The sequence below is a fragment of the Anopheles cruzii genome, chromosome X (genome assembly GCF_943734635.1).
Source record: "Anopheles cruzii chromosome X, idAnoCruzAS_RS32_06, whole genome shotgun sequence".
Classification (NCBI taxonomy): domain Eukaryota; kingdom Metazoa; phylum Arthropoda; class Insecta; order Diptera; family Culicidae; genus Anopheles; species Anopheles cruzii.
Genome location: NC_069143.1, coordinates 6,347,660 through 6,373,668, shown reverse-complemented (window position 1 = coordinate 6,373,668; position 26,009 = coordinate 6,347,660). Strand labels below are relative to the sequence as shown.

General features: G+C 51.2%; 3 protein-coding genes across 5 annotated transcripts; 2 read left to right on the top strand and 1 right to left on the bottom strand.

Annotated features, from left to right (window-relative positions):
* Positions 1-5,261: 5,261 nt before the first annotated feature.
* On the top strand, positions 5,262-6,998 carry LOC128270345 (uncharacterized). Its single transcript, XM_053007748.1, has 2 exons — positions 5,262-5,457; positions 5,647-6,998. The coding sequence occupies exons 1-2, from the start codon at positions 5,262-5,264 to the stop codon at positions 6,996-6,998; spliced, it is 1,548 nt and encodes a 515-aa protein (XP_052863708.1).
* Positions 6,999-10,049: 3,051 nt separating this feature from the next.
* On the bottom strand, positions 10,050-11,865 carry LOC128267691 (uncharacterized). Of its 2 annotated transcripts, none has more exons than XM_053004584.1 (3): positions 11,745-11,865; positions 11,047-11,610; positions 10,050-10,969 (listed from the first exon to the last, which is right to left on the bottom strand). In XM_053004584.1, exons 2-3 carry the CDS (start codon positions 11,439-11,441, stop codon positions 10,618-10,620), a joined length of 747 nt encoding a protein of 248 aa, XP_052860544.1. In that variant the 5' UTR covers positions 11,442-11,610; positions 11,745-11,865; the 3' UTR covers positions 10,050-10,617. The 2 variants fall into 2 exon arrangements, with proteins under 2 accessions (XP_052860544.1, XP_052860551.1); XM_053004591.1 differs by lacking the exon at positions 11,745-11,865 and having other exon boundaries at positions 11,047-11,218; positions 11,312-11,670.
* Positions 11,866-15,299: 3,434 nt separating this feature from the next.
* Positions 15,300-25,965, top strand: LOC128270956 (thymosin beta). 2 transcript variants are annotated; one of them, XM_053008389.1, is made up of 3 exons: positions 15,300-15,417; positions 21,529-21,971; positions 22,455-25,965. In XM_053008389.1, exons 2-3 carry the CDS (start codon positions 21,701-21,703, stop codon positions 22,592-22,594), a joined length of 411 nt encoding a protein of 136 aa, XP_052864349.1. In that variant the 5' UTR covers positions 15,300-15,417; positions 21,529-21,700; the 3' UTR covers positions 22,595-25,965. The 2 variants fall into 2 exon arrangements, with proteins under 2 accessions (XP_052864349.1, XP_052864356.1); XM_053008396.1 differs by lacking the exon at positions 15,300-15,417 and adding an exon at positions 21,386-21,460.
* Positions 25,966-26,009: the final 44 nt, after the last annotated feature.

The window sequence follows — 26,009 nt, the reverse complement described above, 5'->3', positions numbered from 1 at the left end:
TATATGCATTAATATATATATATAGATATATATAAATATATATTTATATGTATATTCTCTCTCTTTGTCTCTCTTGGCCCCCCACATACCTGCGCACACTACGTTTTCTCGAGTGTTTAGGCAAGGTGATGCACAAATTCGGGGGAAACTACTCACATTCCACGTATACACGTTCTCGTCTGCGTCACCGAAAAGTGTACGGGCGGTGGTTGGATTGGAGGGTGGTCGTAGGAATCCGCCCCACGGGAACGGGCGCTCTACACGACACTTGGCAACAGGACAGGTTGGCATGCCGCCCCCCCGGGCCAAGGGTCAACCTTAGTACCACTTTTGTTTGCAACACCTAGCGATAAGATACAACTCTTTCGCAACGCGCTCCGTGCGCCGTTTTATGTTGTGTGCACTTGCACACAACCCGCGCGCGACACACAGCTAAAGGCTATAGGCGCGATTGTGCCGTAGCTGGTTGTGTTGCAGTGCCCCGAGGCTAACGATGGACCGGTGGAGGTGGAGCGGATGGGATGGGATGGGATGAGGAACATAGTTCCCTGTGCTCTTTCCATTTACTGTATACCTCATCGTCGACAAAATTGCGAAACGATTCGCAATTAATGCCCTCCACATCCGCGACGCCTAAATGTATGTAATGCACACGCCTAATAATAGACAAAAGGGCCGTTGCGGAAACCACACCCGTATGCGTTTTTGCCGCAATGCGCTGGTGACGGTGGGCTAAGGGGCGGGACGGGAAAGGGGCACTAAAACGCCCTGCCCCCCCACCCCTTCCGACCCGCCTCCTCGACCGCCTCGAGCGGTTACCGAGCGGTGACCACGCGATAGAAACCTCCGACAGGATCAGTGCGGCGGGGGGGGGGGGGGGGGGACGAAGTGGCAGTTGTTAATGCACCGGTGCAAATATTGCACTCCACAAATATCCACATCCCCCATTCCGCATCGCAGTATCCATCGCCAGCCCCAGGAAAAACATCGTGCGAAAGGCGTGCGATCAGCCGGTGGTGATAGTTTGAAAGTTTTTGGGTTTGAAATAATTAACTTGTCATAGTATTGTGTCTTGTGATTGTAGCGTCGGACGGTTAACGGACTCGCCGGATTGGTAGTGATAGAGGCCTAGGCCAGGCACCTTTCGGGAACCATCGTGGCTTCGGCGCTCACGAGCCTTTTGAGGACTCACCTTCCGGTCCGTGCCAAAGATGACGCCGCCTGGAGGTTTGAAGCTCCAGTTGTCATTATTGACACTAGAAGGACTCCAACCCTCCAACTAATCCTGTCGGTACTCCAGCTAGCACGGTACTCAAACATACACTACCAGTCAGCGATACTCGCTGCTTCCCGCAACAATGAGCTCCTCCTGTCAGAGATACGGCATATCACTCCATACCAGAGTCAAGTCATGGACCTATGCCCAAACGATCCACTGTGAAATTGCTTCATTCGGTTTCTCTCTCGATGTAAGACCTTCACCGACAACGAGCAATTACAGGTTTACTCTCTCCAGACCGCCTTCAGAGCAGCAGTTTGTTTGAGTCCAGAATGGAATTCTGATCGCCGGCCTAGTCAAACTTAGTTTCCCTAAGTTTCCCTCTGTGGACAGTGCTTGCGTTCGTTCTCTTTGGTTAGTACACCTGGTGTATAGAGAACCTACCAGAAGAGTAACATTGGTCCGTTGCCATTCATGTCCTAGTATATTGATCATACCTTTCTCATATCGTTTGTCAGAGTCGGTTCTTCGAATGTCCTCGGTAAATAATCGGAATCTGGAAACCATTGCCTCGAACGATCGAAGCATCGCAGCTTCGTTTGTACCATCCTCATTACTCATTTTAGCTCGGGCTCATTACTTCAACAATCTCTCCAATCGCGCATCGCGACCAAATGACCCTAGCGTCGATGATCCGATGTCCAGCCAACTCATTACATTTTGTGAATTTGGATCCATAGGATGCGACAGTTGATCCTCTATGCAGTGCCAATGCTCGATGTTCCTCCTGGCGAAATGATTTCTTATTAGCGCACGTTGAAACTCTAGACTTGAAATCGATGCCAATCTTATTTGAGGGTGGCTCTTGTCTTGGATCCCACTATCGCACACGATACCGAATCGCTGACACCTGGAGGTGGAGTATGCAACTGCCGCCATCCCATTTTCGCTTGCATCGCAAATCATTTGTAGTTGCACTTTGCCAGGTGTTACGGATGACGCCGACCAATAACACCTTATTACTTGTACATTTTACAGGTTTGGTAATTCACTGACTCATTTCATGCACCAGTTCAGTCAGTTTCTTCTTTAGTGTCTGAGGTGAGAGCATTGTAGTGTATCTTTGTAGACTGCTTGTAGCTCCCCACTAACAATTGCTTGTCATTGCGTGGTGATGAAGACGTCGATTACGGTGTTTCACCACATGCTCAATACTTTCTCCGCTCCGCTATTCCGAACACATGTTGTGGTCGAGACTCGGGTTGTACTTGGGTTTAATACATGGTTTTAAATTTGACCAGCAATTCCGAATCTAGAAAACCTTCCTTTGCATGTACAGTTTGGACTTTGCGTTTACAAACGCAAAGACCCGGAACTGGCATCTGCGAAGTTTTATGCACTCGGTAGTCTTCGAGAATTGTGATACGTATCTGTCGGCATTCAGGTTTTTGTCAAACTGTCCTCTTCTAGGGAAACACTTTGCTCCACGCGTCAGCAATGTGACCACAGACTCGGCTACCGACGGGGCCTAATCAGTTCCGAAAGAAACTCACTGACGGCGATCACTGATCTCCTGCTCATGCATTCAGACAGTCCACGAAGGATTCTCTTCTATGATGGTATTGTGCCTCGTTCGACATGCTGGATTTCCTATTCCCGATTTGGTGTAAGGCAGCTGAGAAGGCTAAGCTAAACATAAGAAAATCTGATCATAAATATAGATACCACGGTGCAAATTCCGATTTCACTTGTGTGGGCGGCTGCAGCAAATAATGGTTTTGGTCAATTCCATGCAGATACGGAAAGACTTATAATGTTGTATGTTGTTTGAAGGCTTTTTGGTATGAATTTCCCCTTATGTAAAGTTTTTGTTTTCAAAATACATGCCACAATATGGAAATATAAGGGCGAAATTTCTCTTTGAGGTACTAACATCTGACCCACAATCAGATTTGAGTAATTGGAGGATTTGAGCGTTCAGGCACTACTATGCTATTGCATTCTTTTCCCATAACAAGGTGGGGAAATTTGGTTATCAGTAAATTGCATTCCATACTAGTATCTTTATTTCGGATGGTGGTTGTATAACGTATCTTTTGGCGTTGCAGCAGACGCCTTCGATTATGGAATCATTGTGATTGAGTCGAACTATTTCAATAATTGTTAAATCATGTCTTTGCAGTTCTGGAACTTTACGATATTCAGCAATAATAATAAAAATGACAGGTAACAACGAAACAGTTACAGTTAATCAGTTAATAATTCCGTTTATCTAGTGTTGTGAAATTCTAATTTGTTGGAAGCCCACCAATATATTAATTGACCTCCAGGTAGTACAACAAAAATGGTGTTAGTTCACTTCCCTACTCAAGCATTTATGGCAGCAAGTAATTTAAAAATCGTCACTGCTTATTAGGTAGGTTCCAATGCATCAGATAGTGCCAGTACCAGTCAGCGGGCTAAACAAGGGAACAGAAAAATTACGAAACTTTTCACGAGGGCACTTGAATGACGTTTTTTATTTAGTAATAGTTCCACTGTGATCATAGTCTGTCGCTCAGCCGTCTCCATAAGGCCATGAAATTTACGTGTGTTCGAAAGAAACGCAAGAAAAGAAATATATTCATTTTTTTACATTTATTCCGATTTGATTTCTGTAGGTTTCGCTCTGATTGAGCTTCAAAGACAGACTTCCTTCAGTTTGATATCATTTTTTTAAATTAGATTTAGAAAACTAAATTGGTAGCGCGAGATCGGTAAACCTGTGGGGATTGGTTAATGGTACTTACTGGTACTTGGATAGAACCCGCTGCGGATGTTTATGTAGGATCCATGGTGGTATCGTGTCCGTTTGTAGTAATACCAACGGTTAAGTATGTGACGACTCGAAGGCGGAGCATGGGTACGAGGTGGCAAGACAATTTTTGCCCCTCGGTGTTTGCCGATTACGGTCCTAACGTACCTCAAACATCATAAACCTGATCTGTATTCCTAAGCGATGATGCTACCGTAGGTAGAGTAAGCCAATATGTTTAGGCTAAGTGAGACATACCCTTCATGGTTACACCGACGACGGCTATACACGATGCACGACTCTAAAAACGTTCAGGTGGATTACGTATACTAATTAATGTTTGCGGCCAAACATCCTCGTTGGATCCCAGGGTCCACTCTTCTAAATATGGTTATATCCTTCATAATTTAATCACATTCACAAAATGACTCGGATGCGCTAAACTCGGAACACCGTATGCGCCATAGTGACTGTGGGTCAGGGTTCGAACTGATGTGCTTTTGCACCGAAACCACACGAATGATCTACGGACGAGCCAGAAGTAGTACAGGGTGGCACATTGGAATTTCATTTGGTTATAAAAAGAAAACGACTTAATATTTTACGACGCTTGAACATTTATTTGAAAGGTTGCTACTTCCGCCCAATCGAACTTTGTCGCGGTTTCATGGCAAGATCTTTACGTAACGTTCGCCTTCAAGAAATGCGTGGAATGCTCAAATGTTGAAAACGATGGCGAGTTGATGGCAAGCCCGCTTCTCGAATTAATCCACAAATTGAGGTTTTGGCAGCTTGTTTGTTTGTCTTCATACTACATACAGTTTGAGTTGAAGACTCACCACTTTGGAAATAAGTTTTTTATATTTCACAATTTTCTGCAACCACAGAGCGTCCCGTTTCGGCAAAGTGGCAAAGTTTTTACTACTGTTTGTTTACAATTTCCAGAACGAAGTTTGACGTTTTACGTTTGACGTTAGCCTACAAAGCCGAGGTTCAGAGTTGGGTTTAATTAGATACCTTTAATTCTGCTTTTCTCCATAAAAAGTGCCAGTGGGCGAGGTCAGATATTCTGGGACACAGAATCGCTAGCGTGCTAATGTGCGTGGGTTGTCGGGGGGGACCGGAACGACGACATTAGCGAGGGTTCATATTGCGTGGCGTACGGGGTGCATTGTTCACACACACACACCCACACACACAAGCAGACACACAACAGAACGTTGCTTTCTTTCTCGTGCTTTTGCAGACATGTCTCAGTTTGGGCTGAGCTCGACCAACTCCCACTGGAGCTACAGCTCGACCGGGCCCTACTCGCCGTATCTGACGTCCTGCACCACTCCGACGGCCTCCCAGTTCAACAACCACGCGCTCGGTTTCACCTGCAACTCGGGCGAACAGAACACTGGCCAGGAGTTCTCCGTTTCGGCTCGCGACTGCGTTGCCAGTAAGTATACTTGTATGCCATATGTCAAGGGTGGTCTTTTTCATTTGGCTATAAAACCGAAAACGGCTTAATATTTTGCGATGGTTGATCATTTATTCGGTAAATATCTTATATGGACCACCCCCGTAGTTGAAGGTCCGCTGGGTACAGTTTTTCGCTAACGCTTCGTTCCCCGCTTCGGACGCACAGTGCTCCCGGATTCGACGGCGGCTGACCTGGACCAACACCTGAGCAGCCTGGTCGGGGCGACGCAGCAGGCCACCAACCACATGGTGCAGAGCAACATCATGGGCAATAGTGTCAGTGTCAACTCCAGCAACGGTAACAGTGGCGGAGGCGGCGGCGGCGGCGGCCCTGGCGGTAACAATGTCAACGGGCTGACGCCCCACATCCCGACGCAACTCTCCAACGGCTTGATCGTACCGCGGTACGCGCAGACCGCCAGCACCAACACCCAGCACCCGGACGCGTACGGCCTGACCAGCAGCCAGAGCGGCCCCCGGAGCCTGAGTGACTCGTCGCAGGCCGAATCCCCCGTCCAGGACGATATCCTCTCGTCCAACACGCCCAACCTCGGTGGCGGCGGAGGTGGCGGCGGCGGCGGCGGCAGTGGCGGCAGTGGTCCATCCTCCACCACCGCCGGCGGCTCGGCAGGCGGAGGAGGTAACGGCGGTGGCACAGGAGGCGGAGGCGGTGGTGGAGGCGATGGTGGAGGAGGGGGTGGAGGAGGTGGCGGGGGAGGAAGTGGACGAGGGGGTGGCGGAGGAGCCGGAGGAGTTGGAAGCGGAGGGGGCCACAATCAGAACTTCTCCAGCATCGTGATGAACCAGGGCGGCGGCTCGAACGGGGGCGGCGGCGGCGGTGGCGGGGGCGGCTCGAACGGGTGCAACTACGGCGGCGGGTCGAACGGGACCAGCAGCTGCAACGGCTCGTCCCTCTACCCCGTACTGCCCGCCAGCCTGCTCTACTCGCAGCTCTACACGGCGGCCAACCAGTCGGTGGGCGGCTTCGGCCACTCGGTCAACCACCACCACCACCACATCCAGTCCCCGCACGGGGCGGCCTCTGCGGCAGCCGCCGCCGCGGTCGCCGCCACCGGTAGCCCCGCGCACCACAGCGCGACAGCCGCCGTGGCGGCTACGGCCGCAGCGGCCGCCATGCACGTCGGCGAGCTGCAGAGCGTGATGGATCACCTGACTGCGAGCAGCAACCAGGCGGTGGCGGTGGCGGCAGCAGCCGCCTCACACCGGCACCACCACCACCACCATCACCACCACCAAACTGGCGGCAACGGCGGTGGCGGCGGCGGCGGCACGAACCTGATCGGTGGTCACGGTGGCGGAGGAGGAGGCGGCGGCCAACCGGACCTGTCGCTGATCGGCAACTGTGGGGCGATGGCACGCGGTGCCCTCGACGAGACCGGCCACCGAGTGCTGGGCGGAGCCGCCGGGGTCGTCGGCCGCGTCGGGATGCCGCCCGGGGGGCCGGGCCAGATCGGGCAGACGGCCGACAACGGCAACTCCGTCTGGCGGCCCTACTGAAGCCAGACGGCAGCGACGGCGGCGGCGGCGGCGGCAGCGGCGGCGAGCGTCGTGTTCTCGCAGGTCTCCCTGGCGGCGGCGGCCATCGGCATCGGTGCCTCGATCGACTTCCTGGACGGTGCCGAAACGCAGGCACCACCACCCGAGGCTACGAGGCCGCTAGGGTATGGGCCGTATGCGGAAGGGGAGGAACTCGGCTGACAAGCGACCGGCGGTTACTAGGCCCCAGAAAGGACGAAGAAACCAGTAACAAAGAAAGCAGAGAAGTCCAGCTCTCTAGCTGGCCCTATTTCGTAGCGCAATTCGTTGTGTGTGTGTGTGTGTGTGTGTGTGTTTTCCAGTCCACCACTCGGAAACACACACGCACACCACTTGAGCTCCCCACTTCCGGTTCAGCAGGGTTGGAAGCAGTAGCTTTCCGTTAAGATAGTGGAGACCGCAACACGCCCGTTTTTCTTTTGAAAGTCCTTGAGGACGACCGCCTAGTGCAGGGCCCCGGCCAACCATACCCGGGTTAAAAGCAATAAAAACATAAACACGACACGAGAGTGCAACAGCCCGTTGCACTGGTCGTCGTCCATCTAGTGTTTGGATCGCTGCTCCGCTTGGCCAGTTACGGCGACTCGTTCTTCATTTTCGAAGAAATGATGCTGGCAGTCGTCGTTTATGTTTTGCTGAAGGATTTAGGGGGCCAACGGTCGGCGTGTCCGCGGCGGTCTTTCTAAAGAAACAGGGGCGCTGGGGGCTGACATGTGTTTTGCTTTTAGTAATCGTACGGTTTATGTACATATACACATGCACAATTGAGCAGCTGCCGATAATCTGCAAAACCAACCCCCGCCTTTCCCCCGCTCTACCCCCAACACACACACACACTGCGGCCCGTGTGTCGAATTCAGTTGTTGCGGGTTGTGACGATCACACGATCACACAGCGACGACATATTGAACTGAAATGAACCGAAGGGGGTGGCAAGATGACAGGAGAAGACGAAAAAGGAAAAGAAAAAAAAAGCTATAAACATAATTAGTTTGATTCGTGTATTTGTTGTGTAGAAACGTAGGATGTCCGCGAACCGAACAACCTGATCGTAAGGGCGAACATTGGTGGGCAAGTGCAACTGGTGCTGCGGGCTAAACTCTTTGGCTCAGCAACCAATAAACGCAGCGCAGCGCAGCGAAAAACAAATAGTAAAATAAACAAAAACGGAAGCAAAATGAACATTGCGAGTGAGCGATCCTGGTTGGCACCACCAAACTGAGCGGATGGCACACTGGCGACTGTAGCGAGATTAGTGCGTGCATTTCCGTGTCCTCGCCTCGCCAGCCCCAAGCTCGAAACTCCTCCCGGGAGGAAAGCAGTGGTGGTAGATTCCCCATGGACGATATTCCAGAATTAGCGGCTAACGGAAGCATTGTCGCCCGCACCTTCGTCGTATGCAGAAAGACTTCGAGAGTAAAGTGTACGCAAACGGCGTGAAAAGAGTTGCCAAGTCGTTGCCAAGTCGTTGCCAAGTCGAGCAGCGACGGCCGCGATCAAGTCGATGAAGAACGATGTTTGTATTAATCGGCAATCTCACGCCTGCAGGTCGCGGCAAACGACTCCCAGGCGCGAACAGAACATCACATCTTGCCCTTGTCCCGTACTACCACCCTTCAGACGCAGACCCAGGCGGCAGCCGGGCAGTTTCCTAGTAATAAAATAATGTTTCCCCTATTGATGGTTTATCGATAAATAAAACGAAAAACAGTATTATGTAATACAACGCGTGTCAGCGGGCTCTACAATCAGGAGAAACTAAAGCGCACTGCGCTACTGGGGGCGGGGTGATTCCGTTATCCCAACGGTCGCAAGGCACCGATTCAAACGCTGCACCGCGCTTGTGTGCAGGAAATTGTACGAGTGAAACTTGCATGGAAAAGCATTCGGTTCCTACTACTGTGCGCCCTCTGATGGCGTGCGCCCGAACTCTAGTCGCTTCCCGAGACACCAACCCAACCCCGGCAGATTGCGGTTCTTCTAGGCGAATTACTACGCTGTTCACATCCGCAACACACAATCGATGTTTTTTTCGATGTTTTTGCTAGCCGTGAATGTGCGCGACAAGGCAAGCTACAAAGTCGGACTCTCTCTCTCTCTCTCGAGCGCTGCACGCACACAATCTGTGGTCGCAATCGTGGTCTTTTCTGATTCTCAACCCCAGCATCTGCCAGCCATGCCATGAGATAAAAGAAGCTTCATGCTCAGAATCTCTCAAATGATAATAACAACAACATCCAGCCCGGTTGTTGGGGAGGCTAGGTGCGGCGGGCAAAAGGTGTACTGATCCTCGCAGCGCTATTTTGAATTCGACAATCGGTTCTTATTCTTGTGAGCTTGTTTCCTTCTGAGCTCTTGGTAAGCTCTGTCCTCTACGCTTGTTCTGCGCCCATGTATCATTGCTTTGAACGCAATGTTTTTCTGTTCGGTCACATCTCTTCACTCAGCGTCGAACCAGCCACATCTTTCGAAGTATCCAGCCAGAAGTCTTGAGTGTTTGGGCACATTTTCTAATACGTGGTTTTGGAGCGCCTCATGTCTCGCTCGTAGTTGATTTTTCGTTTAATAGTTGCAGTGACTTCCTGATGACCTGTTTGTACAACTATTGTACCCGTTCTTTTTTCAGGGAGTCCGTTTAAAGATGAGCAGACTCGATTGGTATCCAAAAGCATTGGTGCTTGAAAGTAGCGTCATCTGGGGACACCAACGAGATTTTATGGATGCCCTTTCGCGAGAGTTTGTTACTTACAATCATAGCAGATGCAAATTTGATGAATCTCTAACCATTATCGTTAATTATCTCGTGAAGGCGGGTATCGGCGGTAGGGCTCTTATTCACCAAACATGGGACGACGACCATTAGTAGTGATAGGAAATTCAGGGAAGCCTAGGTGTTTCAACCACTGGACCTTGCAACAATAAATGGAATTCTAGGACTTGTATATGTATGTAAGCCGTTTATTCTAAACGCCTAATTTTTTTAAGAAAATAGTCTTATTTAAAATCTCATAATAGGGTTTCATTACGAACATAATAAATGAGAATCAGCTACTCGTTGTGGTTTGATATGCAAAGGACGTATCTCTCCTTAGGGAATATTGTTAGAAACGAACCGAACGCCATCGAAACGTCCTCGAACAATGCTAGAAGAAAGTTTGGCTGTATATGGTAGTTTGTCTGTACGATTCTCTTTGATACATCCGATCTCGATATGTATCCGGTCGCTATCCGGTCGCTATCCGGAACCAGTCTGATGCAACTTCGCAAGCGCGTGCTGCCGGGCTGCATTTTCGCATTACGTTAAAAGGATTTATACAACAGAATATGAACTAAAAAAGAATGGTTAAATTTGAAACTGCAGTTTAACCTAACATTTACCTGACTCGTATAGCATGCTGGTGCAACGTCGCAAAACTCGCTAAGTATTACTTTCTCGAAACGGAATGGAGATTTATTTTCCTTCGCCGAATGTACGTCGCTTATCCTCCGCCGTGAGACAAACGCCGAACACCGAAGTGTGAACGGTTCCCATTGGGCTCCCAGCATTCGGCACAGAGTTGTCCTTCGGAGCAAGAAACTCCTAGAGGAAATATGTATGCTTACAGGTGTTGATGCAAGGGCCACTCGAGGGCTCGGCCATCGTAAGCAGCCACTCGTCGGAACCATCACAGCAATCACAAACACCGTCGTTCACCCAACTGCTCGGTATCGATACGTCCGTCCCCCGGCCAGTACTGTGGCGCTTCTGGAAGCGACAGTAGAACTTTCCCCGTTCGCAAGCATTGGTGCCAGGTTCATCGCTTCCATCCTCCGTGCAGTCGCAGTAATCGTCATTCACCCGCTCCCACACGATTTCGCGCCCCGATTTCAGGCACCGAAATTTGCCGCTCGGCAGTTCCGTGTAGCGATCGAGATCACGCAGTCGGATACCGCTGGTTAGGAGAAAAGAAGCGAAGCGGAGATCAATGAGCGATCATCAATTAGCCAAATCATATCCAATGATACCTACCGCAGGATCAACCGCTCATAGTTTCCTATTCGTTCGACATACGCAAACTGGTTGCTATTCCCCGTGGCGCTTGTTCGGTGGTTGGAGACCGTCCCGTTGGCCCAGTCCCGCCGATCGTCACTGCCGCCGCCCGCTCGCTGTCTGCTGGACGTCCCGTCTACCCGGCCCAGTTCTGGCGAAGCAACGGGATTATCATCATTACTAAGAGCTTTGAGCGGAATGCGCATCTGGCTGGCCAGGGTCGACCCCGACGGTAACAACTGACTAATGTACACCAGCTGATAGACGAAAAACAGTACGCCCAGCATGAGCACGCTGATGAGCGTGAGTTTGAGCTTCTGCTTGTAGAATGGTTTATAGTAGATGTTGTCGCGCTTGATCCATGTTTTGCGCATCTTATCTTGCAGTACTTGGGGCACACTGCCAACCACTCATCAGGCACCGTTCCACGCACCGCCTGCCGCAAGTTCCACGTTCTGCAGTGTGTTTTGAATTATATCCGTGCCGCAGCCGCTGGATGCGATGGCTACGTAATTGGCACACACCATGGAATGCACCAACGCACTGTGGAGGGCAAAACACATCGACACCAAGAGTGAATAGTTTCCCCTTTATCTTCCTGTCGACGGCATTCAAAGATCTCGTTCACGGACGATACAGTAAAAGTCCTATATAACAACGTTCGTAAGAAGTGCTACCTGGTTTGTTGAAACAAAACGTCACAACACCACCGCCGAATTGGCGAGCATGGTCCTATTTTGTACGGGATTAACTAAGGTTACTGTAAATATACAGGTTACACAAAAGCAGGCTGACTTGGGGCCAGGTACGTTAAAAAAGCATTAATTAATTCCATCAAATGCCTCGAGATGTAAACAAATGCTTCCGTCGTTACCAACACTACTGCATGACCGTGACAAATCCATGTACAAAAAATGAAGCACACGCGCTGCTGCAAAATGACATCGCGTGTACAACACACCACTACGTAGCTATGTTGGTGAGGACGAAAAACGTTATTGAAATTTCGCTGACAGATCTGGCCCAAACCATCCGGCTCTTTGTACAACCTGTAAATTAGAGTAATCTTCTTTTTTTTATTTTTTATTTTCCCGATGCGGGAAACATCCTGTTACTCCCCCCCGACCGATGCATCGTCGCCCTTTATTTAGTATTTACATAGTACATATTTACTTATGCTACACACGTTCACAAGCCGCGGATATAAGCGTATAAACAATTTCAGCTCCGCTACAAGGAGCTGTCAGTCGGTCGCAATTCCGCTCTTGCTCTGCACAGCCGGTTAATAAGGAACAAACGGTTAACGAAGGTAAACAAAGAGGTTAACAACAAACGGTTAACAACAAACGGTTAACAAAGTGTTCGCCTAATAAGTTGTGCAAACGTGGCTAACTTATCCTGTCGCAGCTGCAGCCTCAACTTCCAAACGTTGCTCTACCCGCCACGCCTGTAGAAGTTGCTGTATATTTTAAATTGCCAAGATTGAGTGACTTCGTGACTATCTGTCAAACTGCCTGTGAGTTCCTGTGTCAACGAAATTTTAGCGCGCTGTCAAAGTTAGAGACTGTCAAAAGGTACCGCAGAATAGTGAACAAACCCGAACAGCGAACAGCGAACAGCGTACGGCGAAAGAAGTTACGAAATCTCTGCACGATAGACGATTACAGTCAAAATGGAAGCTTCGGCATTTATCAAGAAAGAGAATGATGTTGAGTAAGTTGGTGTTTGATGTGTATTGAAAGGTATTACAGCACATTATTTTCCAGAACCCCCAAAAAATGCCGATGGGGCTTGTCGACGTGTGAGGATTTAGATCCCCTACCGAATGACGAAACCGGACAATATAAGCTTCAGAAACTCTTCGATTGTACCGGTTTTCAGGTAGGACGATTGTTACGACATCTTAGCCTGTTCCACAAGGACTGTTCTATGAGACTTTTATTTTTACAGGCCGATATATTACCTGGAGTTCCAACGTTTTTGTGCACGAAATGCGAATCGCGCTTGGATAAAATGTATACGTTTCGCTGGCGATGCAACGAGAACATTGCATTGGTTAATGGATTTACCGAAAAGCAAAACACAGTGAAGAACGAGGCAGACATCAGTAAAGACCATCTTGGCCACCCTGCTGAAGAAACGGTTGGCACACAATTGTTAATCAAAACTGAAGTCACCGCACATATAGGAGCGCATGATTTGCCCTTGATTCAGAGGAGTTGTACGGCTCGTCAAGCAAATGGGACACACGAATATTGTGGCAACCAAGCTGATGATTTGTTCGAAGCAGAGGAAAATCCAATTGCGATCAAATTAGAGAATGAAGATGTCAATGAACAGGATAACAACCATCGGCCATCGCAATAAGAAAAAGCACCGCTGCCCACATTGTGCCGCAACTTGTATTCATCCAAGCAAGCTGAAGATTCACATTCGCTCTCATACCGGCGAAAAGCCTTATGCGTGTGAAATATGTAATCAAACATTCAGGTGTTCAAGCAATCTGACAGAACATAAGAAAATTCACAAGAAGGACGAATACAAACAGTGTCCGCATTGCCCTTCAAAATTTGCGCTTTCGTCAGTGTTGAAGAATCACAAAAACTCTATACAAAAACGTTCCATTCACGACAGACACTATCATATCATTGGAAAATTCACAAGAAGAACCAATAGCATTTGTTTGAACCTGTACAATAAAAGATAATCATTGCTCACAAAACTTTGTGTTTGATGGAACATGGGAAGCGGGAGTTAACGAAGACAACGTTCGGACAAGAGAAAAACGAATTTTGACGTAAAGTTTAACTGTTTAATGCATGTTTAAATTTATGCAGAGACTAGCTGTTACCGGCGCGCGTCGCCACGCCTCATTTCATCCTCACTTCTCAATTATCCGGCGTTTCAGAGGATCGGACTTCCTGGTGACGTATCTGATCGGGTTCCCTTCTCACTTCCCGTTGCTCTTCGATTTCAGACGCTGGGGACGCCTTCCCGCTTCCCGTCGGATACATGTCAAAATTCACATCAGCTGAATTAGGCTCAAATTGCTTGAAAACTGACCGAGTTAAATGAAATGAACCTAGATTTGGTATGGAGCCAAACATTCGTCAGAATATTTTCCCTTCCCAAAAACTCCCACCTACCGAATTTGGTTCGATTTGCTCGAAAATTCGTCGACCTTATAACGGGCGAATGCAGTGTCCGTGTCCATGTGTCAGCGCTGTCGGCGCGCGCCGGCGATGCGAAAGCTCGTGGCTCCTTGGGTGGGTTTCGTGAGATGGCACGGTGCGGATCAAATGCCCACGGTTACGTTGGGACGTAACTTTCTCTCGTAGCGCATAGGCCCCATACCAGAAAGACACTCCGAGCAGCAGCAGTCGGCAAAGGTAAGCGACAAGAAGCGGGCCACTATTGAGACCACGAAAACGGCCCCTCGACTCGTGAATGAACGAGAACTTGTCGCTCTCCGTCTCTCTCTTTCTCGCTCTATCTCTCTTTTTCTCTTACTTTCGTCCCGGTGGCACGCGTACGATCCGCGCTGCTGCTGGCGACTCGATCTGCTGCTTTTTCGAGTCGGCTTGGAAACAAGATTCAGAGTGTTGATATTCTATCGATATCGCCCATCTGCAATCGTCCAGCTTCGAGGCTTCTGCAGCATTAAAAGACGCAAATAAAACAGTAAAAAAGCAATTACATGCATTTCCGATACAATGCCCGCCGACAGCCACACGCACACACTTGCAAGGGGCCGCCGCCTCAATCGAAATGCGAATTTCGGTGGCACCAATCGCGGGGATTTTGGGAGCTGGGCCTGGGCGTGGGTTGCGCCGGGGAAAGGGTTGGTGCCTTTCGCCGAGGGGGCCGAGCATTGGGGCCGCGCGCCGCAAACAATGACTTTTTGGGACGCCGTGACGCTGGTGGTGCTGGTGGTAGGCGGCGGCGGCGGCGCCCTCTTCTCTCCAGCGCCGACAAAGACGGCGAGGAGCGACAACCAGCAGCAGCAGCAGCCCGCACCACACCAACACTAGTGCGGGCGCCAACGCACACCGGCCGCCGCCCCGGTCCGGTCCGTCGCCGAGTTCCGATCCCTTCTTCCAGTACGTTGCACTCCAACCAAACGGCACCGCGCGGCAGCGGCTCTGTGTGTGCGTGGAGGGTTTTGTGTGTGTGTTCGGCCGGCCGCACGCTATGTATTGAGCGGTCGGCCGGTGCGTCTATCCTTTTGCAATTGTGCTTCCGATCGAGACGGTTCAACAGCAGCAGCAGCAGCAGCAGCAGCATCAGCAATTGCAGTAGTCGCAGCCGTCGCAACTTTCAACCATTTTGTTGACTTTGTTACCGTGTAAAGTGAGTGCTCAACATTTGTTGTTTTTTTTACTCGGTTTATTTTCTGCCTCTGCCTTTGTTCTTGACAAGAAGAACGCTCCGGGACGGGCGTTACCAGTTGCGTCAAACCATTCTCCCAGTCCCAGAGTGCGTGCGTGCGTGCGTTTTGTGCTGTGCATCCTTCCGTTTCCTAAATCGCAAATCCCAAATCGTCTCGCAACCCCCCCGAACTACCCGCACCGATGTGTGTACCGATACCGATCTGCCGGTTCTCACGCTTCCCGGGGGACGGGGGTGGTTACCTTTCTGGGACCACCGGCTTCGAGATAACCGGTACCGTACACTACTAAAACACTACCGACAAGGATGCGCCATTGTTTACCCCCCACCCCCGTGAGAGGGCTCGCTCTGTTCCGTGGGGTGCCGTCCGTAATGCCAAACTCACGAAGGTGACTATCACAACAACGCGCTCACCTCTTATCACTGACCCCCCCTCCCGTTCGGCAACGGCCCCCCCGGGTATCTCGCTGGAGATGGGGACCGCGGCAGACACGGGCAAGTCATAAATTGTTATCCATTTTTTGGCCAAATTTTTGTTGAGCCAGCCCCGGCCTCGGCCAGAGAGTGTGCCGCAAAGTCGTGCGTGGGTGTGTGTGTGTTTGTGTGCGTATTCAGGCCGGCACAATACACACACACACAGTCGCTCTGACCACGGTACTTTCTACCGGCGGATTTGGCTTCAGCTAAATCCGTCGGATATCCGTCCCGTAGGCCGCGGCTGTGTGTGAGTTGTGTGCTGTGCGAAATGTTTTGCCGGTCAGTCCACCCAGGTCAGGCCGGCGGTCCTCCAACGGGGTCCAGATTCGTCCGTGTGCCGCGTGTGTGTGTGCTTTAATGGAACGCACCTACGATCATTTCACCAAGCCCCAGGCCGCCGGTGTATTTTTTTTGATTTATTTTAGTTAGGGTTCCGACGCTCTCTCTCTGTATGGCCGCCCTCATTTGCAGCGTAGAAGATGCAGATGCCAAGTCCAATAGCAACACAACACGCAGGAAGAACAAGAACCCCGGCGACCGACCGCAATGACAGCGAGGTTGCAACACACCCATACACGCGCTCGCTGGAAAGCGCGAAAGGGGTATAGTCTGGCTCGCTCCCTCACAAGCCTTTCCTTGGCGCTTGGCTGGCTGGCTCAATCCTCAATCTGAGATATGGGCCCCCGTGCCTGTGCCTCACCCGAGTTAAGTGCCTGCCAACTCGGTGGGGCTGCTGAAGGCCGAAGCGAAGCGCGAAGAAGAGTTGCTGCTGTTGGTGAATCATCATCCGGTGGCCATCGCGCGCACACACACACACACATACAAGGGGGTTCGCCACACTCTGGAATCGACCAGAAACGGCGCACGGAGACGACTGCGGAGACGACTGCGGAGACGACTGGAAGAAGAAAGTGAATTGCTGCACTGCATGGTTGCGCCCGGCCGGTCCCGTGTGGAAGGGTGTTCCGCACCTTCCGCACACACTCGGGGTCGGGTCGGGGTGTGGTCATACGGGTGTGTGTAAAAGTGGACGCGCTCCGTTGGCCGCTTTTCGGTTCGATTACCGTGATACCGTGGTGATCGATGACCGACCAACCAGTGACCCGAACCACCCTCTCCTCCTCTCGTTCTCTCTCTCTTCCTTACCCCTTCCACCCACCTCTAAGCCTGCACTTCCGGTCAGGGGTTTTGTGGGGGGCGGGCAGCAGGGTTCTCGTCAGCCAGCCACCCGACTGTCCGAATGCTTTCTTCCTTCTGGTTTTGTTGTGCTTCCTTTTTTCGAATTCATTTCATTCATATGCACATTACTCTCTCTCACACACACACACACATGTTGTGGGGTTTTTTGGGGGCTGTGGGGGAACCGCGACGGTACACACATGTTGCCGAATGTGGGGAACGGTTCAAAGTAGCAACATCACCCGGCGGGGGGGGTGACTAGGGCGTTGGCTAGGCTCCGTGCTGCACTAGCACACACACACACATAAGCGCACGTCGGAATGAGTCGACCGCGGGGATATGCATACCGATGGCGGAAGCGAGACGTAGAGTGCATCGCCAGTATGCAGGCGTGCAGGCGTGCAGGCATGCAGGCATGGCAGGGATGTGTCATCATCAGTCCTCGGGGAATGATTGGAACCTCTTTGTGCCGGAACCGTGCCGACTCACTGCTACTGGCGTGATGGATAACGTATAAAAGCGGCTTTTTGTGGTTTTGTAGGTCTCCGTCTCCGGTTCGCAACAGTTCCAGACCCCCAGTGGTTCTTGGCCTTGGGAAACGGCTTTGTACCCGTTGCCGGGGAATGAACCCCGCCTCTGATGGGTGTGTGACGAATGCTGAACACCCGGACCAGAATCGGACCGTAACTCTTCTTCATGTGGGGAGGACGGATGGACCCAGAATGGTTTCTTGGAACTCTCGTCGTAAGCAATGAATAATGCCACAACACCTACCGGTACCACGTTCGAGACTTGGTCCCTGGGTCGAGACCAATCGTCTGGATCGACACTCTGGATATCGTCCAAAAGTTCCCTCCAGTACTGTTTGGCTGTTGCTGTGCTGTGTATCTCGAGGTTCCTCTCGTGGTGGCTCTCTAGATGGCGCGGACCTGCGAAGGACACCGCGAAGGACCCGTCCGATGGTTTGCGATACGCGTTTGTCACCGTGCACACAGTTCAAAAGTTTACGGTTGCATTGCCCTCGGTGCCCAATTGGTCTCGAGGCGATTCGGGTGAGATCTTTCGTCGCCCCCCCGCCCATCCCATCCCCCTCATACCTCTTCTTCCTTTTCTTGTTCCTTTAACGCCCTTCTCTTTTTCACGCCCGCTATATTTTCCTTCTGCTCCCATTTATGGTAATGAAAATCGCGAGAGCCTTGGCGGTGACCATAAACCGGCAATATCCAATTATGGTCACGTTACGGTGCTGCCCGCTCGGGTGGAGCGGAGGGTCGTCGTGTCGTCGATGGGCGAACTCGGCGTACTCTGCTGCTGCCACTATTTGAAACAATTCACATTGAGCCGGGCGTACCTCCAGAATGAACTCAACTCAACGTTCGACTTCTTCGAGTCCCGTTCGGAAGCGTGTGTGTGTTACATTCGAGCGAACTGCAAAATGGCATTAACTGCTTCTTCTGCTGACCTTTTTTTTTGTGTCGGACCACGGTGTGTGTAGCCCGCCGGGCCCGTAAGTCAGCACCCCCCGGTCAGCACTATCTCGTCCAATATATACGTGCGAGCAAACCAATCCGGGGTTGTTTCTTCCACACTCCCGGTTGTACACGGTCCACTGGTTTCGCCCCGTAATAAAACAACACCTGCCTCTAACCATTTTGTGCCACTAGAAGAGAGGGGGGAGGGGGGGGGGGAGGGGCACTGGTATATCCTGAACCAGGGCTGGATGTTATTAAAAATGCGTTGGGCGAAAATTGTGTGCCACACAGAGCCGCGGGAACGAGAATTGCACTGGCCAAAACCCCGGCTAAAACCCCTCAAAGGCTACGGCCCAAGGTACCCGATACCCCGCTGGGTTGGCCTCCAAGGGGGGGGGTTTACACAGAAACACCGGACACGTCCGAGCCCGAAAACGTCGTGTTATATTTTGCAATATTTAGTAGGTAGGTTTAGCTTTTTTTTCTGCGCTACTCACTCACTTGGTGGCCGCCAACAAAAAAACGGTGGCATAGCGTGAAAGCCCGGGACGGTTTTTATTTTTTTATTTTTTGGATTACTCATCCAGCGAAAAGATGCCGCGGGTGCACATTTATAATGCTTCCCGTAAAGGCGGCCTTCAGGCGGTGCGGTGCTGTTTTCTTCTCGCCCTATCTTTCTTGGTGGTTTCTTTGGTCGCGCCTAGCTCAGCACATTCGGAATCATTTCTACGGGTGAAATCAATGTTGCGTATGTGCCCCGTTCCCTGTGAGCTGCGCAGTCGAGAGCTGCTCAATTCCTAAGCCCTCTGACCATGCCCTCTGTACCGGACCATGCGCGAAAGCGCTAGTAGTAGGCCGTGGCCTCGACGACTCGACATTTGGGGAGCAACAACCGAGCCCGAGAGTACCCGGAAACAGTCGAACATAGCTTCAATCGAGAGTGATCGGAGGCGACTATCGGATTGGGCTTTACTACTTCCACAGCAAGCGACCAAGGTGAGGTGCCAAAGTGTGGCACCCATAACTCCTCCAGCCGTCGTCGTGGTGTTCGTTTAGGGCAGAAAAGCAACCAGGTTCAAAAGCTCCATCTTTTCAAGTACAGGGCTTTTGAAGCCAACCATCGACCGAACTCACAAAACCGAGGAACGACGGACGTCCGAAGTCCGCGCCCGGGCACCTATATGGACAGGAATGGTTGCGCAGCCTACTTTTCTAACTTTGCCTTTCTCCAGCGCCCCATGTGGGGCGGGGTGGTAGACACCACCATCTGCCCAATTTTTTTTGTTTTTGGTTATATTCTCCATGAACTACTTGTTTAGTTCTGTTCTGTGGCGAAAGAAAGAAATCCTCACGCACACACAGAGACACGCACACGCCGTTTTCACTCCGCAACTCTCCGGTTTGTTGGGCGCAAGATATTCCAATCAAGGCTCTTCGACGGCCAGCCGCCAAGGCGGCTCCTCTCCCAGGGAACCCGGGAGCCCCATAGCTGTGCGTGTAAGGCACCCCCGGCTGATGCCCTCCAGATGTCACCAGATGTCGTCTGCATTGCCGCCACAGTAGATACTTTACGCTCGGACGGGTCCAACAATCGGTCTGATGTCGGAGTTTCATTGGACAGTTTGACCTTTCGCACGATCAGCGGGATTTGGGCGCGAGTCGATTCGCTTGTGAATGTTCCCCCCACCCCCTCGGCAACTTTTTTGTGGCTCCGCTCAGCGCATCTTCCGTCGAATGTCGAAGCAAGCACCGAAACGCGAACAGCAAGCAAGCATCTGGAACTGGCAACACCGGCCGGCCGGCTGGTGCTGTGCCAGCCACCCCACTCGGGCCATCGGGTAGGCTCCGAATCTGGCCCCCTAGTTTGGCAGCAGAAGGCGCGCAAACTATGTGAATGCGCAATTTAAGGATGACCCTGAGGAAGCGTAGATGGCGACGACTTAACACACGATCGATGATGATGATGATGATGATGTTGGTCAAGAGGAATTTGTGATAATGGACGAGATACCAGTATCTCTCTTTCTCGCTCTTTCACTCACTCAATGTTACTACCCTTTTCTCGGTTTCTCTCGGCCGCTCGGCCGGCCGCCGCTGATCGCCGAGTCCGAGACACGAGCTGTGACCGTAAATGGAATAAATCAAGGAGGGTCGAGTCGAGGCCTACAACCGCGCCAGCGCCGTCACTATTGCGTTTCACCTTGCGCTTCGGGACCCTTTTGGAAACCCCAGAAGCGTTCCTCATTGCCTTATTAGCAGCAGCCATGCATCATTGCCGTTTTATTCCCTCGGCTCGGAAGAGAGAGAGTGAGAGCTTGGAGCGCGGCCTATGTAGGAAATGTAGGACAGTGGCAAGTAGAGGCAGAGCAGAGGACGACGGGTGTCTCGCACGCCAAACGTGTGCTAGGCCTTGTTGGTGGTGGTGGCTGCTGCTCCTTTGGTTGGTGCGCGCGCCTCTGGGGGCTGGGAAGCGATCGACTCACGCACGACGAGAAGACTTAGAACCATGGCCGTCGTCGTCGTCGTCGTCGTTATGAATTCGCTGTACGAGCGCACGGACGGTCAGCCGTGGGGGGTGGGGAGTTAGACGACTGAATGCTGTTCTACCCAATTTGAGCGATGAACCTTCCACGTCCAGCGGCGGCGGCCTACCTTTCTTGGCTAGCGTCCCTGCGTCGCTCGCGCACTTCGCGCATTGCTTCGCGAACCCACCGGCTACTCGATCCGCGAACCCTTTCTTTCGAGAAGCCAGCCACGCCGCAGCGCAATCGGGCCGCGCACACGTCTCTCGCGTTTTAAATCACGCCTCTTGTTTGCTCGATCAATCACTCGTTCCGCTCAGCTCGCCCCGGATAGAGCCAGTCCAGTGCCGATTGGTTTGTTCTCTGTGTTCTGCGTTGATCCTTTGCTGATCGAAGGCTGTATTTTCATTTTATTCTTTCAGACTGAAGCCAAATACATATCTTACACGCACCACCTCACCGTTGCGAGTGGAAAGCGAGCTGTGAAGAAGCAACCTGTAGAATAGGTGAAGAGCCAGCCAGCCAGCCAGCAATCAACGAACCGTCGCCTATAACCCTCCACACGAACTATCCACCAACCCAGTAGCAGCAGCAATGGCCTCCGCAAACCAACAGGAAACCAACAGCGCCGCCGCCGCCGCCGAGTACCCACGTGTCGGGGCCGACTTTAAGAGCGAGCTCGAATCCTTCCGCCCGGAAACGCTCACCAAGGCGGCCACGCAAGAGAAGAACCCGCTGCCAACGGCAGCCGACGTCCAGAGTGAGCGCGCCCAGCGCAGCGTGTTCGAGGGCATCGAATCGTTCGACGCCTCGCAGCTGAAACACGCCGAAACGTGCGAAAAAAATCCACTCCCGGACCAGGAAGGTAAGTCTAATTATCTCTTCGTGTGTGTGTGTGTGTGTGTTTGTGTTTTACTTTGAGTGTGCCCCATCCGAGCGCACTTTTGGATTGGTTTTGGCGAACTTGCTCAACAGCAAGACGCGAGGCGTACTACGTGGCTCGAGTCTCGTGTCTCTTTTTGCGACTTCCCTGGAGTTCCGAACTTGTGTGGGGCCATCTTTGCAGAGTCAAACTCGGTGTGTCAGCCTATTAGCCTGTTCCAGTCTCTAGCCGGGTTGGAGGGCGGCTTTTCGCTCTAGTATATCGTGCCCGTGTGCCGATGATTTGAGTTCGTGGCGTACTCTCTCAGTACGGTTGGCCTCCGTTGTGGTTGCTAACAATGACACATAGTCTTCTGGCGGTGGTTGAACTGTGCTCATTGAACCGCGCACGGCACGACAGACATACCGCGCAGCGTGCTCATTTTGCTGCTCTAATCCTGTTCCTGTTCCGTTTTCTGTCTTTCAGCCATCCAAGCGGAGAAAGGTGTGAAACGCTTCATTGAGGGCATCGAATCGTTCGACACGTCGCGCTTGAAGCACGCCGAAACGCTTGAGAAGAACCCGCTACCGACGCGTGAAACAATCGAAGAAGAGAAGCGTGCATAAGTGGTGCGCGCAAAACCAATACCATACTACTACTTCTTTCGCCTGCCCAGAGAGATAGTGAGCGGGGGGAGCGGAGCGCGCAAAGGCAAGCAAAGCAAGGCATAATTTTACCTATTCAGCAGTACTAGCAGCAGCAGCAGCAACAACAACAGCAGCAAGCAAGCAAGCAAAAGATCACATACAGTAGTAGTGCGTCGTTGTTGAGCAACAACGGTACTTCACCACCAGCAGCGTCATCATCACAAGCGAAGGCCACCCAGTCCATCGCACCCACCCCTACACTCCGGGCAACGTATAAGGGCCGTAAACCACTAGGAAGCTTCCATCAAGATACGAACCACCCTTCCAGCAGCACCCCTTAAAGTTAGTTGCAGCGCTCGCGTTGTGTACGTGTGCGTGCTTGTGTTCATGTCTATTTGTTCTCACTCGGTTCATCCCAAACCATTGCCGCGCAGTGCCCGCGAAGCGTCATCCTTTATCCGTTTTTTTTGTTCCTTTTTTCATACGACCGTCTGGTCTCTGGTCTCCTTCATCACGACCCACCGATATGACGACCGAGTAACCACGAACCAATGCAAAACACGGTTGCTGTTGGCCAAACCACGCAATAGAGATCATTCTAGAGCCAACGAAAGTTATCGTCCAGGAGCAATAGAAGCGACAGAACGAAGGAGTTAGTCCTTTCGGTTCCGAAATTTAGTAGGCTATTTAGGGGTGGCTGTTAAAGGGCTTGTTCGACCAGGTCCAGCATATGTATAATGATGAGATTGAGCGAGGACCTTCAATTTCAGGCCGCGATCGCTCTCTGACCAAGGCGCGCGATCAAGGGCGCATTCCTAGCGCTTGGCGTTAAAGAAATTGTACGAAAAGCAAAAACAACTCCTCATAAACACACAATAACGTTGACACAACTATAAAAAGAAAAAAAAACTGTAAACTGTTGATATTCGTAGTGCGAAGGGAACGATGCGTGGGAGTTTGTTTGGCAAACACAGCAGCATTGAGTGCGGTTGGTGTGCGTGTGTGTGTGGTCAGCGCGGAGCGTTGACCGGCCACTACACCACCGTCAGGTTTTCTACTCTCTTCACCACGCGTGAACGCATTTGATACCAGCTAAGATTTTCATAATAAATCGAATATTTTTACACTTCTACCAAACTGGCAGTGTGTGGTAGCGGAGGCGTATGGCGCCTCCATCGCGCTAGACATAGGATGAAATCTGCAAAGCAAACACTCTACATACAAAAGAAATAGGCGTGGGCCAGAAAGCTGACGTTAGTGTCTTATTGCCTACCGAGGAGTATGTCCGTCACAGCTGAAATCGAGAAAGACTAGCTGTCGTCGTCGTCGTAGTAATTGATCGTAAATTTTTGCCGCTTCAAAAGTGCATACGACAACACCCACACACAACACGCAACACGCCATTCGGTGGTAGCCACTCGGGTTGCGGATAGCCACTAAGATCCAAAAAGGAAAAAAAAAACATCGAAAATCAAAATTGAAAATTAAACAAGTCACACAGCGGCACAAGCGCAAGCGGGAAGCGCGGTCAGTGTTAGTTCGGAGCAATTCCAAATCAAATAAAGGCCCCTTGCGTGCGGACGGGGGGGGGGTCGGTGGCTATAACGCCGCGTACTGCCTAAGGCAATGTGTGACATTATTATACATTTTATACTAACCATCTCCAACGCAGAACCCAGGGCACAACGACTCTTGGCCTTGTGATGCTCCTTGTGATGCAAAACACGGAAGAAAATCGAAGACGAAAGCGACGTGACGGCCAAAGGGATGTTACGAACGAACGAACACATTCACGATATACCAGATTCCAGGCAGAACGGATGAAAGACAGACCGTCAGGGAAAAGGGAGAGAGAGAAAGAATGAAAGCGACAGGGTTAGCGGTAAACAGAGAGAGAGAAAGAAAAAGAAATTCGGGGCACCCATTCGGTTACCAGAACGATCCGCCCCCCACCACCCAACCAACATAATAACTGCTACAGTGATGCAACACGGACACACGAAACTGACGAGACTGACGCAGAAAGGAAAGGTTACTTCAATCTGCTAATTTGATGTTTGGCCGGATTTTGATGCCTTTTCTGTTCCCAGATGGCATTTAGCAACGGGCAGAGTGTGCAGAGAGTTTTAATTATCACCACAATAAGACATAAAATAGATACCGGGAGCGTGAGCGAGCGTTTGACAGAGAGAGTGTGAAAGATAAGTAATAAGTAATACCAGACGTTGCGTTTAACAACACTTTAACAGCGCTCCGTTATCCGTAAGCGCGAGCGCGTGCAACCCATCTTATGCTGCACGTTGCCCGAAACCCCGCAGAACAGCAGAACAGCTCCGGTGCGCGGTCTTCGGTAACTCTTTCATCCTCCCCCCGGGTAGTGACCGGAACCGGGGCCAACATCAACCACCAATTTTCCATTTCTAATAACGGCCAAAACGCGCGATCGATCTGTGCTGTGGAAGGACGAAGTATACATACGTTCGTCGCGGAAGGGCGCACACGGGGCCCGATCTATATATACCTCTTGTCGTATCGAGTTTAGAAGGAAAACAAAACCAAAAGTGGCACTCAGTATTGTCGAAAGACATAGAAAAAGGAAGGGGAGGATGGTCTACGAGAGTACAGCAGCGTTCTCCAGCATCGCGCAGAGTCGCGCGTTCCTTCCATCAGGGTTTTTAGCTTCCCGTTCGCGGTGTTTACGCTCTCTAGAGTTCAGCCAATTATTTTTTGTGGTCTTTCATATTAGTGTATTTATTTTTGGGAAAATCAATCTAACGTTTTGTCTAATTTATTTGTCTCTCGTTGTTTGGCGTTTAACTTTGTACTTATCCGCGGAGGGTGCGAACGAGAAATGTCCACACAAATGGGCACACAAGCGGAAAAGGGCCACACCTAGCGCACCAGGGCCGCCGCGCGGGCACCTTCTGACTGACTGACGGATCGTGAGACTCTCGTGACTCGGACGAGCTGTCGATCAGATGGGAGCGGACGAAAGGACCGCGCGAAGAGCAAAGATTCAGAACAGGGAACATACGTAGAAGTGAAGCAAGCAGCAAAAGAAGGTGAACGGGAAAACGGCAAGTTTTCAGACAGGCTGGACAGGCTGCTGGTGTACGCGTATGTCTCGTGACCAGTAGCTCACCCTTCCCTCCGCTCTTTTCCTCAACCCCCGGGGGGATGTGTGAAGGCTGAGGCTTCCGAGTGTGGGGGTTGTTAGACATCGCGACTGGTGTCCGGTGTGCGCGCGCGGCACAGGAGACGCAACGAAAAGACGATTTTGCAACGGCATAAATGTACTACTACTGCTATAATCCCTATCTACTACCGAAAATGGATCAAATAAACATTCTACAACCATACTAAACAATCGCTGTTCTCACTCTCGCTCTTCCTT